We start from the raw sequence: 17,287 nt of genomic DNA, 5'->3' as shown, positions 1-17,287 counted from the left end.
CAGAGTCAAGCAGCCCCCACGCCTAAGGAAAAAAAAAAAAAAAAATAGCCGCCGCCCCGTAATTCGCTACTAATTTATCGAGAACCGACCATTTCTCAATCGAGAAAAAATATTTTTCTTCTCTTCCTCTAAGGAAATATGCTCGAATTGCACATTGTGGAATTCGGATGAAGCCTTTTAAGGTCCTGCTTCGGACCGAATCGATACACGTATGGTCAGACGATTTTTCCTTAGCAAATAATGATGAGGGGGCAGAAACTGTTCCTAACTAGGAAATTGACTATACAATTACATGCTCCTAAGACCAAGTGCCCGTGACTCATCCAATTTCAAAGCATTAAGCTTGACCCGTCCACCATGCGTTTAAATAATTCGTGGTCCGCCTGTAAAATCAATCTTTTTTCTAAAGCCCCACTAATCTAATTTTTTTATAGACAAGATGACGGGGGAGGTGGTTCGAGATAAAGACATGCCACGAAACGATACGAAAAGCGAGCAATCATGGGGCGTCACGAAAATGCATCGGCACTCCTTCGCCGAGCATAGTACGATAATATCCCAATGCTTGACCCGTCATGTAATTTGCTCCATGGCACGGGGCGTTCCCATGCTTTCGGCTCGGGGGATCGATTGGTTGTTGGTTCGGTTCTTGCTCTCGATTGACTAAAACTACGTGGTTAAGACATGAAATATACGGTTAGAAAATATTAAATTTTATATAGATTAAATTAAGAACAAGCTAAATTCAAACAAAACAATAGGTGAGAAACCAGCCCTCGTCGCCTACCGCCCCACAATCTCTGGGAAGGGTCAGCGATGGCGAGGTATGGCCAACAGGGGTTGTCGGCCCTCGGCCATATTTGATTTCGCAATAGACTGGGTGGGGAGTCAACTGCAGCCCTTGAATGGTTTTTCCTTTTCCTTTTATGAAAAAATAGCTTATTCTTTTATGCAATTCAATAAAACACAACATTAAAAATCAGATCCGGACTTAAACGATGTCGTTTCAACCCGCGTCATTGCCACCGCGTAGGATAATAAAACAAAAAAACAGAACGTCAACATTTCCCCGTTAGTTAATTTGGATGTGTTGGCGAAATGACTTGATTACACCAATTCGATAAATATTAAAATTTAATGAAATTCTTGATAATTTTTAAAACTCGATTACGCTATCGCAATAAATCTTATAGCTTTCAACGCACCTATTCCAACTTGTTGACTCTCAAGAGGACCCCGACCACGTCAATTTGAACCAATTCGCACTCGTCGCGGCACCGTCCGCTCGCAATGAAATTTCCACGAGTGGGGGAGCTCCTGATTTTTGCACATCGAGTTTCACATTGTGGGGACTTCTTCTTCACATCACGGTCACATCCATACGTGCAATCTTGGGTGTAATTGCAAAAATAATATTCCCTTCGGGGAGAATTTGCAAAGAAAAAAAAGACGGGGGGTATAAAAATGAAGAAAAGAGAAAAATTGACGCATCATTTGTTAATTATAGTACCGAGGACGGTGCTTTGAAACGGAGATTCTCAAAGGAAGCAGAGAGCAAACCAATGTGAAAGGGAAAGAGTCGTCATCTTCCCCAAGTCTCCTCTGCGGCTCTGCCTCTCATCGCTCTCACTCCTCCACCTACCCACTTCTCATCTTCCTCACACCCTCTTTCTCTCTCTACAAGACGCGCGCTCGCGGCACGCGGGGCTCGACCCAGTTCTTCCCATTACGCGCGTGTGGGGTTATGTGATCGGTTCCGGGTCGTCGCGATCTCCGGCGCGGATCTCGTTGGTGGGGGGGAAGAACCATGGGCGGCGGCGGCGGCGACGGAGGGGGAGGCCTGGCGGAGGCGCAGTACGTGAACGCGAAGACGTCGGTGTGGTGGGACATCGAGAACTGCCACGTGCCCAAGGTCTGCGACCCCCACGCGATCGCTCAGAACATAAGCTCCGCCCTCGCCAAGCTCAACTACAGTGGCCCCGTCTCCATCTCCTCCTACGGCGACACCACGCGCATCCCCGCCGCTGTCCAGCAGGCGCTCTCCAGCACCGGCATCGCTCTCAACCACGTCCCCGCCGGTAACGCCTCCTCCTCCTTCGCCGCTTGTAGATGCTGATCGATGTGTGAATTCATCGTGTTCGTTCGTTGCGATCGTCTGACGAAGGATTTGATTCTTCCCTCTGTGTCTTTGCGCTGATCGGCCATTAATTTTGTTTTTCCAGTTAGTTTTAGTTGCTTCAGCTGAATTAAGCATGAGCTTGATCTGGGGATACCTGTGGTTGTCTCTGGCTTTAATTTTGATTGACCTTTAAAAGGCATCTCCACTAGATTGTCGTTGTACCTCTGCAGTAATTGCGTTTCTATGTTAAGAATGCTTAGATCTACTCGGTTGTTATGGCTTCCTTGGACCTGAATTTAGCTTAAATTTGTTCTCTGCAAATGGACATACTTGACCGTGGAACTACTACTTTCCTCCGTTGCTTTTGGGATAGAAACATAAGCTGAGTCAGTTTATCATTCGCAGGTGTTAAAGATGCGAGCGATAAGAAGATACTGGTGGACATGTTGTTCTGGGCGGTGGACAATCCTGCACCAGCTAATTATCTTTTGATCTCGGGTGATCGAGACTTTTCTAACGCTCTTCATCAGCTGCGCATGAGAAGGTACAACATTCTTCTAGCGCAGCCTCAAAAGGCATCGGCACCCTTACAGGCTGCTGCAAAGACCGTGTGGTTGTGGACCAGTCTTGTGGCCGGTGGGCCTCCATTGACGAGCGTCAACTCACAACAGCTTGGTAACAATGCTTTTGTTTCTTCTAGTTCGGATACATTACCGGTCCCAGTTTCTAAATCTTTTCCAATGAAGCAATCTGGGGATGTCCATTGCGAAAGTTCTCACTTAGGGAACCAGAAGTTTCCCAATATGGGAAAGGGCAATGAACCTAAACATAATAAAGGAAAAGGAAACTGGAAAAATTCGGTTCATCATGGTTCAAAGAATTCGAGTGCACCCTTTGGGTCTGGAGATGATCAAAACAATTCAAGCTTTCACCAGTATGGCGCATCTAACTATAGGGGTCCCATTGGTGGATCTGTTATCTCTGGCAATCATGATCCTTCTTGGAGCCATAGCAACGGGCAAGGCAACTATCAGATTCATTATCCAACTCCTCCAAGGCCAGACTTTCCTGTGCAACCTGCACCCCCACAAGCGAATTTGTATCCGCCCTACAGTACTCCTTTTGGTAGCACTCCTATGGTGCCTCCTAGGCCAGATAGGCCTAGAAGTTCACAGGGTCTTCCTCCAGATATCAGTAAGTTAAATATTTCGGTTCACCCAAGCAATGTTCAGAATCCTCCTACTTTTCATCAGCAGAATGGAGAGCTAAAACAGATGCCTAGCCTTGCCAAAAACAAGCCATCAACCTATCATGACACCATGAACAATAGGCTTCCTCAATGCCCTGAGTATCCGTCCTCATCTTCCTCTGCCCCGTCTACTCCTGATTTTCCAATTAATGGTCCTTGGGGAACTCCTGGATATCCAAAACCTTCCGAGTACACCCAAGGTCTTATAGGAGTTATCTTACTCGCCTTGGACACCCTAAAGAACGAAAAGATTATGCCAACCGAAGCCAATATTATTGATTGCATTCGCTATGGAGATCCCAAGCATCGCAACACTGACGTGAAACAGGGCCTAGAGAGTGCCATTGAGCATCAAATGATAGTGAAGCGAAATTTGGGCACCATCCAATTGTATGTTGGTAAGAATGAAAAAGTATGGAATTGTGTGAATCCTTTGGGTGGCAATGCAAAGGATTATTCTAAAGCAACATGGAACGAGATTCAGAAGTTCTTGACATCATCCGTAGGACGGTCTGCAATTCTGGCTTCTCAGTGCAGGTTGGTCCTCTTACTATGAATTCATTCATGGTATCTCAACATTTTTTGCATTGAGAAAGATTCACTTACATGTTCTTTCGATTGCCATCTAGGTATGAAGCGGGTATTACTATGAAGCACATGTGCTTGAAACAACTTGCTTTAGGTGATGTTCTACGAATTCTAAACTTAACACTTACAGCGAAAAGATGGATAGTGCACCACCAATCAGGATGGCAGCCTCTTAAGATTAATCTTCCGGAGGCCAACACCAACTCTGTGGCCAGTGACGACGGATGGGGGAGTGGGTGGGAATAGGCAAGGAATGTAGGTAGTCCCGGGGGGTCTTGAGGAGCTGAGCCCCTATTATCCCATCTCCACCTAGGATTCTTGAATTTTGATTTTTGCCCATCAGATTTTTGTTTCTTCACCTTTCCTAGTCATAGATCCTCGATCTGCCGTAACCAAGGGGTCGTCTTGCATGGAAGCGTACCATACACCGAATGTGAAGGTGGGTCGTATTTGGTGTAAATGTGGTAAGTTACGATCATTTTGATGACTGGTATCTGAGAAAACCAAGGGGCGTATCCTGGTCTAATGAATTGACGGAGTAGGTAAACCCTTGGAACATGAAGCTTTGAGGTTCACAAGATGTTGGATATAGATTCCTCTGCCATGTGCTTTACATTTTTCCCTTAGGTGTTTTGATTATAGGCATATGATGATGATGTCTTTCCAACCTACGCTGCGACATTTTAGAACTGAGACACGTGGAACCATTCCATGGATTTAAATATCCATGCAACCATATTATGGTGGAAGTTACTGTTGGTCTTTTCTTATGGGGCAAGTTGGAGGTTCTTGCAAAAAGGCTCCTTGCTTCATTGATCTGATGCTTAGACTGTCAAAAGAAGTCGAGAAAGAAATGCTACTAGTTTGTTGGAAAATGGGTCCTCTTTGAGATGCTGCTGGAAGTTTAGTCTTTGGCTATGGAATTGTGGATCCTCCAAAGTATACGCAGCAATGAAACTCTACATGATCAGTTTTTGCGAAGCTCTATGTAATGGATTACAAGCTGACGGCAATTTATGTCCCGTTATCACGTCACTTCATGCGCATAATATCTCACATGATGTCGAGAAAAGGAAGAGGAGAGAAGTTTTAAGCACAGATATGGATGCCATAAAATCATCTCTCTGAAGTTCGAGTGAAGTCATTGAGCTTTTATGTAAAGTGAAATGTAATTCCTGTATTAGTAAGGTAATATTACTCGGTGAAACTTGTTAGTTCTTAAACTTCACTTTTCCCTTTGTGTCTGTCCATTTTCCGGATCTCGTTTACGGTTCTTGTCAAGCAGATTTAACCTGAAAGGGGTGATGTACTTGTGGATATATCTTGATGGGCCTATTATCTGATAATGATCATCCTGTTAGATAAGCTGTCATTAATTTCTCTTCCTATTATTTGCATGTCTCTTAAGTTTTGGTACGAGGATTGCCTCTGTAATTCATAGTAATGGTGAGTAGGAATGTTTGCATGAGTTTGGTGGTTTCTGCAATTGTTAGAAGGGGCACCCTTTGGCGAGGTTGGTCTCTCTAGGAACATCTTACTCATAGCAGAGGTTTCCACAGGAGATCCCTATAGCATGAGAGTGATGCTTTTCGCCTGCTACTGCTGTATATGAATTTGTTGCTGAAGTTTAGGAAAAGGAAGGTGCAAAGGAATGCAAACGATTTCCCGGAATGTTGCCTATTTCTGGTTTCAACTGGTAATACCAGAATAATTCGACATGTTTACTGAGTGATATTGGATGAATTGGTAAGAAATTTGTCCAAGTTATTTTGCTTTCCCTCGGAACTCCTCGTTTAAAAAACAAGGCGGCGCAGGACATATTCACATGATGCAGAAATAACAATAATGGGACAAGATCTATTATGCAGTGATCACATCAAGAGAGATGTTCAAACTTCAAATCCATAATTTGCTTGAATGGATTACGTCACAGCACCACCGTGTAATCCACACACAGAATACCTTTTGCAACATTAGGGGTTTTCAATTTGTGTTTTTGCATGAACGTGTGTCCACAAGGAACATTGCACTTTTATTTAATAAGCTAGATGATTTACTTATTACGGAAATATTTTAATTTCTACGACAAGCTAATAGCATAATCCTTAATCGTTCCGTCTATAGTTGATACTTTGTTTCATGTCCTTCCATGTTCAATACTGCCGTCTAATTTTACTCTTCTAAAGCCAATAAGAGTGCGTATACCAACATTTCTGCTCCGAAAATCAATTTTTGATCAGAAGTTAATTTTTTTTATTACTGTTCATGAGCAGAAATTGATTTTTTTTTTTTGAAAAGAAGTAACGTTTTTTTTTATCTTTTCAAATAGCTCCAAAACTATTTCTAAAGTAAAAAAATACTTCAAAAATAGAAAAATAAAGTTACGTAATCAAACAAACTTTTACTTCAGAAATGGAAAAATAAAGTTGTCCAAAAGGATTTTTGCTTTGCTTTAATACGGATTTATTTCCCAATTCACCCTGCCCACATTTTGACTTTTACTTCACAAATAACACCATATATATATTTTTAAAAATATTCTAATATTGACAAGTAATTTCGTATATGGCTTTTTTTTCTTTGTTGACTAAGAATACAGTTTTTTTAGTTTATGATTGAGCAAATAATTATAAGTAGAAGTGGTGAATAAGAAAATTCTGCCCCCAAAACTAAAAAGGATCTTGACCTATCAAAGAGAGAGAGTAACCTTCTCTGTTGCTGAAAACAAAGTAGAATTTCGCCGATCCACGCATCTGATAAACTGCTGCTTCTTGGCGGTGAGTGTCTGACTCTTTCTGATCGTTTCATCCTCCATGGACTGACCGAGGCTCATGAGTTCCTTCAATGTCCGTAAAGCTTTCAGCTTTAGCATCTGTTGGAAGAATCCCCACATGGGTCAACCTTGCTGCGCGCTTCTCCTCGATTCCGTGCGCGGTCGGCGTCGAAATTCACTCGGAAAATGATCGCAATCCCTCGAAAGCCTCCGACTTTGAGGCTAATCTCAAGTTTCTGAGAAATAAGCTCGCCCCGGAGGGCTTAATCCGGGTTCTTGATAGCGCCAGTGACGTAGAATCTGCGGTGAAGGTTTTCAAATGGGTCTCCCTTCAAAAGGCATTTCGGCACACCGTGGATACGTACTCCACTATGATTCTTAAGCTTGGTCTGGCCGGGAAAATTCAAGAGATCGATGGGTTTTGTCAGAGCATGATTGCGGATAGATGCATAGGGGCTGAAGCTGAAGCCGCTCTCGCCTCACTGGTTGATCAATTCGTGAAGCACGGTAAGCTCGACGAAGCAATGCGGATTCTTGCGAGCATGAACCTAGGTGATTATAAACCCTCTGTAGATATGTTCAATGTTGTGCTGGGTGCTCTTGTGGAGGAGAAGAGGAAATTGAGGGATGTTCTGTTTGTATATAAAGAAATGGTCAAGGCGGGAAGAGTACCAACAGTCGAGACTTTAAATTTTTTGTTAGAGGCTCTCCTTGAGGATGATATGGTTGATTCTGCTTTGGATCAATATAGAAGAATGGATAAGAAGGGGTGTGCGCCAAATTGTAGAACCTTTGACATACTTGTTAAGAATCTCCTTGCTAAAAATTTAGTGGATGAATCGTGTATGGTGTTGCGCGAGATGCTCGAACTGGGGACTGAGCTGGATTTAGGTTTTTATTCCTGTGTCATTCCTCTTGTCTTAAGTGAAAATAAGTTGGAGGTAGGAATGTGCTTGTTCAAGAAAATGAAAGCTTCTGATTTTCCTCCGCATCCAGTGATTTACAATAGTGTTATCCATCATTTGTGCAACAACTTTTTGGTTGATGAGGCGAAGGACATTCTTGAGAGTATGATAGATTGTGGTGTTGCACCCTCAGATGACGCATTTGAGGATATCGTGAATGCTTTTTGTATGTCTTGGCAATTAGACGAGGCAATAGAGTTCTTGGAAGACAAACAAGTTTCTGCAACTTCTGCTTACAATAGATTGCTGGAAGGTTGCTGCAGTGCTGGAAAAATTTTATTGGCAAAAGAACTGTTTGAGAAAATGTGTCATAGGAATATAGTTGACTGCTGTACCTGGAATATTCTGATCAGATGGCTTTGCGAGCACTCCAGGCTCAGAGAAGCTCTTGGATTTCTAGGCAGGATGTCTGTTTGTGGTTTCATTCCTGATTCCCCCACATTATCAGCTCTTGTTGTTGGCTATTGTAAATTAGGGAAATACGATAATGCTTTTGAGATATTTAATCACGTTTGTGCCGAGTGTTGGATTTTAGACACTCTCTCTTACTCTAAGCTAGTTGAAGGTCTTTGCGAGGAAGGGAAGACTCTAAAGGCTGCTGAAGTGTTTAATTACATGGCTGAGAGTGGAGTTCCTCTTGAATCTTGCTCATTCAGTAAGCTGATTAAATGTATCTATGAAACAAAAGGGGTTGATGAGGCATTAAAGGTTAGAAGGTTGGCCTTTAAATGTGGTGCTATGTGTACAAGTGATGCATACACCATCATCTTGCATGGGTTGGCTAGGAAATACAGTGCTAAGTGTGTTCTGGCCTTGTACTCAGTCATGCTGGTGGGGGGATGCATAATTGGTGTGGAGGCTTATTGCATCCTCATAAAGACCATGATCTTGCAGAATCGGATGAAAGATGCTGCATCTCTGTTCAATCTGATGGTTAGTGAAGGTTCATTACCTGGAACAGATGTCTTATCTGAGTTAGTGTCTCATTTTGCCAATTTTTCTCGGTTAAATATGATCTCCAATGCGATCAATATAGTTGTCTCCAACTACAAAATTCTAGATTCAGATGCATACGGCTTACTGATTAATGGCTTCTGGAAAGAGGGTAACAAGAGCAAAGCTCAACAGTTGTTGGACTTGATGTTGGAAAAGGGTTGGGTACCAGATGCTAAAACCCATGGATTGGTAATAGGATCTAAGGCTGGAGAGGAAGTAGACTGTAGAAACTTGGCGTCTGATTATTCAACCATTCGAGACAGCGTCAGTGATATACTTTCTGAGAGCTTGGGCGATGATTGATTCTAGAATCCATTCCTCTTCAGTAATGCGCCCACAAGCAATTGTCTTAATCGCCTCTGGCGCCGATGCTCTTTTGAAACATTATCTGGTGGTTAACCGAGCATACTGCAAAGGAAAGATAGGTTCTTAGGGCCATCTTGATATCTGATTAATCTCGAGTACGTACTTGGTTGTTCTTTATTCAGTTTTGCAATCAAGAGAAGAATCATAGATATCCGTAACTGTATAATACTGTACTCATCTTTAGGAAATGACATGAAACATCCAATTTGTACACTTCTACTCAAACTCGTGGTAGAGTTCACTCTGGTTGGACTATTTCTCTTCCCTTGCCTACTTACAATGAGGCATGTCTTCCTCGATGCATATCAATTTTCTTGCCGCTAAGTTCTATCGGTGTTTAAGGGATTCAATGGCCTGATATGGATTCTATAATGGGTGAGAATTTGCTGGTCAACCGCATGAGATTCATATTATCTCATAACCCAATTTAACCACAACAGATTGTTGACACATCTTTTGGTTTGGCAAAGAGGTGGATTCAAGTAGCAATCTATCGTATAACCCTCCTGCACGAGGGGAATCAAACCCGGCAAATCCTTTCAATTACTCTTTTCTGAGAAGGAGGGTTAAGACCAAAATGAAAGCGTGATGCCCCATGGCTACCTTTTTGGGCTATAAAAGAACATGTACTTTCAAAGGTGCAACTTTTCAGGACATACATGGCTACGTCTCATGCACATTACATTCCCTCAGAGGAAAGAACTTTCAACAGCACGATGGTCATGATCAGTAACACAATCGTAAGCGTTGACACCTGAAAGTTTCTCCCATTTCCGCATCGCGCTGTGTCGCCGTGCAAATGAGTGCAAACAAAGGAAGGACCAAAAGACTTACTATCCTGGAAACAGGTCCACTTTCACCAGCATTCCGCTACATACACAGCGCATTCGCACTTGCTTGCGCCACATTTCATGCCTTGAAAGGGTTAAAATGCGTGTTTTTTTTTTCCGGCTAAACAGAATTAGAAAGCTAATATTCCAAACCATTTTCCCGACCTAGCGTTGTAGGGAGCGGACAGCCATAATCGTCGCCCTAATGCAACTAGCAGATACAACTGCTGTTGCTCTCTACTCACTCCCTTGTCTCTGGATCGTGTACTAAAAAAATTCTGTTGTCCAGCGTGTAATGAACGTGGATTCCCAGTTCTACAGGCTGCACAATGTCGGGTTCATGCAATTGCTCAAGAAGGAATGACCCCATACTAGGATAGCATTGATACAACGAAACTTTTGCACATCTAGGGAGCCAGATCCAATGTTTTTCTTTTTCTTTTTGGTCACTGGTCTTCAGGTGGTGTTCGAGTATACCAAGGATCATAAATATTGACCATTCGAGCAAACCCCTAGCTCTTGGGTCAATTAGCCTCTTCAATAAAAACACATCTGTAGTGAGACATAGGGTATCTGTTTGGTAAAACTGGAAATTCATAACTTGCATTTTATGCAACTGCTGAAAAATGAAACCAAAATATGGTTTTGTAGCATTTAAACATTGACTGTTGAATAATACTTTTTTCTCTTGCCAAATATATAGTGGTTGATTGGTAGATTATAGGCTTAGAGCAATGCAATAGATAATATTTTATCCCCCATTCACTGCCTTTACAATTGAATGAATTGAGTAAGCTCATCTTGCACGGAGTTAAAAGTGATTTCTTGACTGCATTGAATCTTTTAACTCAACGCTAGTTGTTTATCAAACGTGCTTAATTTTATTTGAATGTTGAATATGTCAATCTTCAGTACTTACTGGAAGCCCTTAATGTCGTTGTCCCGCAGTCGACATCATCCAAAGGGATAATTGTTCCTGTTCATAGGAGCGAAGACAAAATACAGTCCATTTTTCCAGGCTTTATGAGTGGCCTGTCAAGCCATTTTACTTATGCAATAAACTACCCGCGAAAGAAACATTTTACCTCCCAAAGAGTTAGTTGACTGCAACTAAGAAATTACATATATCCCAAGATTACATTCCTTATTATCACCAAAGATAAAGTTAAATACAACTGAGCCAAGAGAGAGAGAGAAGAGGAGGAGGAGGAGGCAGCTTATTTAGGAAACAAGACAGGTTTTAGTATCAATCTATGCTGTTCAGAGCAATGTTAGATCAATGGCTCTTGACGCCCTGCCTTTAAGATTATTCCTGCCCATAGAGAACAAAAGGGTATGGACCAGTTTGAATGGCATAAGCAATGTAGCAGACAAGAGAAGGGGGCAAAGAAGAGAGGGGATCTCTCTCAGTGCTGAGAGACTATGAATAAGCCCACACGGGGAAGGGACATTTGCAAGCTAGTTCAATGAAAGAATCGATATGTACATCACCTAAATGCTAGTGCAAAGAATGGGCCCGAGGGACAAAACCCTACATGCAAATGCTGAAAATGGAGCAAAAAGGCCGCGTACTTACATTTTCTAACAAGTTACAAAACCTCCTTGCAAGTGGACTTATTGTGCCCAATGCCCTTGCATCTACTGCACTGCAGTTGGCGTTTGACTATGTCTTGGGACCCGACCTTTTTGGTAGTGGGCCGACCAGGCGGACGGCGATTAAAAGGAGGGGTCACGGTAACTGTAGCAGGACAAACATCCTTCTCTACCGTTAGGTCTGAAGAACAAGTTGGATGCACAGATTCTGAATATGTCAATGTATAGCTCTCAGTTGTGAAATATCTTGAACAGTAATCATAAGGGCTTTGACCAATGCAGCCAATAACGGCAATCGCATGAGAGCATGGTAAACCAGTCAGCTGCCAACCTTTGCAGCTACAATCCCAGCGATCGATGTCAACAATTTCAATAGATTCTCCACGGACTTCAAACGTGCTACCAGCTGACAATAGCACTTGCAGACTACGCGCTTTAACGCTTTCCTTTTCAAGCTTCTCCTCCATTGAAGGGGTAAGCTTGGACAACCAACGGCTTGTCTCTGCCCGTCGGGTACAAATTAACTCCACCATTTTGCCACGGATCACATCAACCAGTTGGGTAATTGGCAATTCTTGTGTATCCGATATGCAACTGAAGAAGTGCTCACCAAAGTTCGAGGCAATGTAGTTATATCGTGCACCCTGAAAATAGGCATTAGCCCAGTTCTGTGGTTCACTTTGGATAATCCAATTATAAGCTTCTGGAGAGATGCTTTTGATGCTATGGATGCACTGCTCAAAATTTTCAGGCCTGGCTGCATAAGCAGCAGCATAAAGATCCTCCACAATGAGACGTTTCACTTCATGAGAAAAATGCCCCTTCAGGTCTCTAATGAGTTCCTCTGCCAAATATCTCAGGCAATAACCATGGTATGAGCCTTCGAACACCTCAGAAATGGACTCTCTTAATCCCTTCTGCCTGTCTGCAATAAACGTTAGGGGTATAGATGTCGAGAGCGCAGACTTCAGTTGTAGTAAAAACCAGCGCCAGTTATCATTACTTTCTACATCTACAACAGCAAAAGCAACTGGAAAAGCAGCATCATTGCCATCGGCAGCTGTTGCAGCCAGCAGCGTGCCTTGGTATTTTGATTTTATGGGAAGGCCATCAAGGAAAAGAAGCGGCCGGCAACCTTGCTGAAAACCAAACAATGAGGCATGAAATGACACAAAAAGGCGATGGAAGCTTGAGTCCTCTTTGGTAGTAAAAGTAGCCAGACTACCTGGATTAGTCTCCATAATCTGTTTGCAAAAATAAGGTAATTGGCTATATGCATCTTTATAAGAACCCTGGAGCTGCTCCTTTGCAATTTCTTTTCCACGCCATGCCTGAAAATAATTTAATTGGATTCCATACTCCTGCTTGATATCGTTCACAATGTCTTTGGGTTTGTAATCTGGGAAAACCCTCAACTTTTCCTTAATTATACTAGCAACCCAACTCCTTGTAGCCTGATGTCCTGTTGTTACAACAGCCCCTTCACAAGTGTGCGTTGGATTCATTTTCTTAATGCATATCAACTGAGTGGTTGACAACCTAGATGCATGGATCCTCCAAGGACAGCCTTCCGCTTTGCATTTGACAGTGACCCGGTGACTGTCATTCTTCTTATACTTAAATGCAAACTGATGGGCAATGGCATATTTCCTCAAAGCTTCACGAAACTCATGGACACCACTGAATCTTTGGCCCTCACCAGTAATAGCATTCTGCCAGTGCTGAGCACCTTTGGCATGCTTCTCACTATCAAAACCAATGAGAGGCAGAATAGGAGAAACATCAGTCTGCATATCAACATGGGGTTCGATTTGGTTGATGCCAGCGATCATATTAAGAGGGGCAATGAGCGGAATGTCAGGATGTGTTGTGTCAACCACAATATCATCCACAACATCAAGAGGAGTGTCAACTGAAACTGCTGCTTCTGACAAAGTTGTCCTGCTGGATCTACAAATAAGGAACAAGAAGTTTCAAGCAAAAGTTCAAAAATTAGACAAGCTCATTATTGAACACTAACAGATGTTTTACCTACTGGCAGGCATGTTTGACACTTCTTGGGCAACAACTTCTTCCATTATGATGTAAATATCCACAGTAGCAGAATCCCCATGGAACTTTACCATTCTCTTCAAGTCCTTGTCATTTGAGACGGTTATCAGCGTCTTCCTATTACCAGGTAGGAAGTACTTGATGGACATAGAATTGATGTTACAATTAAACATTTCTGCTACTTCATTCTTGAAATCATTAAACTTCACTTGGTCATCAATGTCTATAGCATGAGCTTCGCCACCTCGATATGATAGAGAACCATCCTCAAGAGTCTCAAATCCACCACCTGACTGACAAATAGCAATTATTCTTGTTCCTGCCATGGCCTGCCTCAGCAAAACAATTGCTTGCAAATCATTCCATACGCCAACTTTATTCAATAACTCTGCCACTGCCAAAACACTTATATGAAATCCAGCAACACTTTTTATGCAAACTCACAAAGAAAAACAGCAGCCACAGGCCAGAATCTGAGACTTTGATTCAGCCGTTTACGCAAATAAAGAAAATGCGTTGACAATATCGATAAGGAGGGGCTCAATCCACACTGCAAAAGTCTAACTACACATTACTTCCTTTCCATGGACCAAGATGCGTTAACGAACAACAGCCTCTCCCCTATCTCTCTGTCTCCCTCACTTGGCACTCTCTTTCTTCCTTCATCTTTATTTTGATTTAAACCTTATAAGTGCATGCCCGGATGCAAAGGCGATGAAGAGTTTTATCCAAATCCCTCCAGCATTCCAGTGCTTGTCATAAAGTGGTCTTACTACGAACTCCATCTAAAACTTCTAGTAAAGAAGGGGATAAATATCTTTCTCTATCAGATTCACTAAAAAGGTAGACTGATTTTTCACAGAAAACCAGATACTCCGTTTTGTCTCTCATGTCCTATACTCTCTCTCTCTCTTCCTGTGTATTCGCACAAAGGCATATAATCTATCATTAAAGAGGAAAACTTCCACCACGCAATTTTCTTTTCCTTCAACATTCGCCAAAGTCCAATTCCCAGAGCCATGCTACCAGCAAACTTCGCGTCAGAACTTAAAAATGTGAAAACCTTGGGACCATATCTGTTTGGATTACAGAAAGCGTACATGAGCTAGCTACAGATCTCGTTGCCTGATCAAATTAATCATAAAATCTGCGCACTTAGCCATCGAAAGCCCGAAAACACCACCGTCCTTTCCACAAACCAGACTCTTCGCAGACCAAATGAACTAAACTGATGCGTCGTTCCAAAGTAAGTGATGCGAGGATCGATGAAGAGAGAAAAGCATTACATATCGTGCAGTTCACATCAAAATCATAAATTTCTAACTGGCCCTTGAAATTTCGAGTGCAATGAACAGAATTACCAGAATCACTCCTCATCCCACGATTCGCGATCTCGGAAGCACGTTCCGCGTCCCACACCGAGGGTCGCCGGCCATCTGGGCAGCCGGATCCGTCGCTCCGTCGCCGAAAGAAGACGACGAGGAAGGACAGGGCGATCGAAGAGATGGAAGAAACTGAACCGAAACCCTAGAGCTCAAGGAAGAGGAAGAGGACGACTCCCTCTCGGGTGTCTTGCGCGCTCTGCTTTCGTTTTAAGGCTAAAACGCTGTTCAAGAAATGACGATATTTATCCGATTCGTCGATTAGATGAAAGCGAATTATTATCTAATGTTGCGCAATTTTAACCTTCAAATCGAATTTTGCCCCCATTAATAAGATCATCATTCATTACCAAAGAACTGGTTGATCGATATCGAGATCAAAACAAAAAAAATGGTATGGAGACGAGATCCGCCATCTTGATCGGGATTTTACGCTCGGCTTATGCCACACCCAAATTATTGATTCATTAAAAGACGGGTAATTGTGAATATTTTTTTAGCAATGTCGTCACGATTGAGATTTATTAAAGTACTGCCGAAGACACCAAACGAGACAGAAAGATTTTTGTCACATTAATATGAATCGCATTATTTCATAATTTCACTGCTCAATAATTAATTTCAAATAATATAGTTAAAAGTTTTTTTTTTTACGGTCAGAAAAGAAAAGAAAAGGTTCACATGTATTTATTTCTCGTACACTTATTATGCTTAATAAAAAATCATTCTTATCATATAACAATATGAATTTATAGTATTCAAGCTCCTCTTTTCTAACTTTTTAATCACAAACCCATTGTTATTGAATTTTCAATTTTCATTTCTCGTTTCGGCTTTACTACAGACGATCTAACCTCGGGAATTGATACCTAGCCCATCCTACCTTTGCAGTCGACCTTTCGACTTTGTCCGCGGACGATTGAGTGTTTCGATCTGGTTCGATTCATTGTCACATCTTCAAATATTTTCCCGTGAGCCAACGCCCTCCCCCTGTTTAGGCACTGATCTCTATCACTTCAAAAGAGAAAAAAAAAAAAACAAAAAGATATAAAAATACTTACATTTATCAGCAAAATGCCATTTACCCTCAATAGGTTAACTAAGTGATTAAGGGCTCAATTCCAATATAATGAATTCGAAACACACTATCTATCACTTAGAGTAATTTAGAAGATTATGACTGCCAACTCGTGATTAGAAGTCTTACCCAACGTGCTGGGATAGACAGTTTACATGCATGCCATGATAGCTCGAGATAAGTCGAATTGAAAGTTTAGGCAACATATATTATGAATAAAGGGAAAATTGTAAAAAAAAAAAAGTATTAAATCTATTATGATTTTGCCAATTCAGTTCTTAGCCTTTACAAGTGTTACAAATTGAGTCCAACGGCCAATTTCGACCGGAAACCGCCGGCGTAAATGCGGTCGGTGAGGGACCCGGTGACCAAGCCCAAAATCGCGTGCTTATTTTGGGAGTAAACCATAGAGAAGCGTAGAGAAACCAAGGTGATGGCATTGAGCAAGGTGGCACATAAAACACGAGAATTTTAAGTCTTCCGTTTCCGAGAGCAACGCTTAACTGTGCCGTCCATACCGAATCCCGTAACGTAATGGTTTCTTGTTATAGTCAGATGCAATGGAATACGTTTGAACACAACATATCAATATTAGTGCAGAGACATCAAGTGAAACTTGTTGTGTACCTCGATATAGCCCTACTATGATGGTTATGCTATCACGCCGGTACACGAAAAAGGACAAGTTTGCAAAAAAAATCGAATGACAAGGGCTGTTTTGTGAAGACTTCTGTGCTATCATTGCCTACTTGATTAGTTAATGGATTTGTCTACTTATCATAATTATGTTCTTACTCAAATCCTCTGGATAATCCACTTGATCTCTCCTCCTGAAGATGAGTATTTTTCGATGTCTCAAGAAATTTAGTGCAACAAGGAAGAAATAGATAGTAAGGGGAATAATGTCATGGTATGAATAGACGATATGCCCGCGTCAATTACATAATAAACAATAGTCAAGATAAATAAGTGCAATATACTAGAATAGCACTGTAAATGATTTTCCAGCAAAGCACATCTTCCTCAATTCTCTTGGATTCTTGGGGTCAAAAAGACAATCACCAAAAACAATGGGAAACACGAAACCCGACCCGTAAAAGACCCGATCCGATTGTTCGGGTCATGTTCGGGTCAATTTCGAGTCTTGGTCGGGTAAGAACACGTGGACACCCCTAGTTATGTCGGTCTCAACTGTAATGGCGGTCTATGCTGGTTTGCTAATATCTATTTTTTTTTTTTTAATATAGCGGACTTCATCCTCACATAAATTTGGTGTTTTCTTTTAGAAGTACATCT

The 17,287-nt window shown here is 41.9% G+C and overlaps 3 protein-coding genes across 4 annotated transcripts; 2 read left to right on the top strand and 1 right to left on the bottom strand.

Annotated features, from left to right (window-relative positions):
- Positions 1 to 1,680: 1,680 nt before the first annotated feature.
- Positions 1,681 to 5,344, top strand: LOC115740149. The gene is made up of 3 exons (XM_030673566.2): positions 1,681 to 2,078; positions 2,525 to 3,905; positions 3,998 to 5,344. The coding sequence occupies exons 1-3, from the start codon at positions 1,808 to 1,810 to the stop codon at positions 4,200 to 4,202; spliced, it is 1,857 nt and encodes a 618-aa protein (XP_030529426.1). The 5' UTR covers positions 1,681 to 1,807; the 3' UTR covers positions 4,203 to 5,344.
- Positions 5,345 to 6,605: 1,261 nt separating this feature from the next.
- LOC115740137 (pentatricopeptide repeat-containing protein At5g16640, mitochondrial-like) lies at positions 6,606 to 9,309 on the top strand. The gene is made up of 2 exons (XM_030673542.2): positions 6,606 to 6,733; positions 6,813 to 9,309. Exon 2 carries the CDS (start codon positions 7,101 to 7,103, stop codon positions 8,991 to 8,993), a length of 1,893 nt encoding a protein of 630 aa, XP_030529402.1. The 5' UTR covers positions 6,606 to 6,733; positions 6,813 to 7,100; the 3' UTR covers positions 8,994 to 9,309.
- A 1,639-nt stretch (positions 9,310 to 10,948) lies between these two features.
- Positions 10,949 to 15,069, bottom strand: LOC115740135. 2 transcript variants are annotated; one of them, XM_030673540.2, is made up of 4 exons: positions 14,893 to 15,069; positions 13,511 to 13,925; positions 11,463 to 13,429; positions 10,949 to 11,198 (listed from the first exon to the last, which is right to left on the bottom strand). In XM_030673540.2, exons 1-3 carry the CDS (start codon positions 14,906 to 14,908, stop codon positions 11,476 to 11,478), a joined length of 2,385 nt encoding a protein of 794 aa, XP_030529400.1. In that variant the 5' UTR covers positions 14,909 to 15,069; the 3' UTR covers positions 10,949 to 11,198; positions 11,463 to 11,475. The 2 variants fall into 2 exon arrangements, with proteins under 2 accessions (XP_030529400.1, XP_030529401.1); XM_030673541.2 differs by having other exon boundaries at positions 13,511 to 13,919.
- Between the last annotated feature and the right edge of the window lie 2,218 nt (positions 15,070 to 17,287).

The sequence above is a fragment of the Rhodamnia argentea genome, chromosome 1 (genome assembly GCF_020921035.1).
Source record: "Rhodamnia argentea isolate NSW1041297 chromosome 1, ASM2092103v1, whole genome shotgun sequence".
Classification (NCBI taxonomy): domain Eukaryota; kingdom Viridiplantae; phylum Streptophyta; class Magnoliopsida; order Myrtales; family Myrtaceae; genus Rhodamnia; species Rhodamnia argentea.
This window is presented reverse-complemented; position numbering and strand designations above follow the sequence as displayed.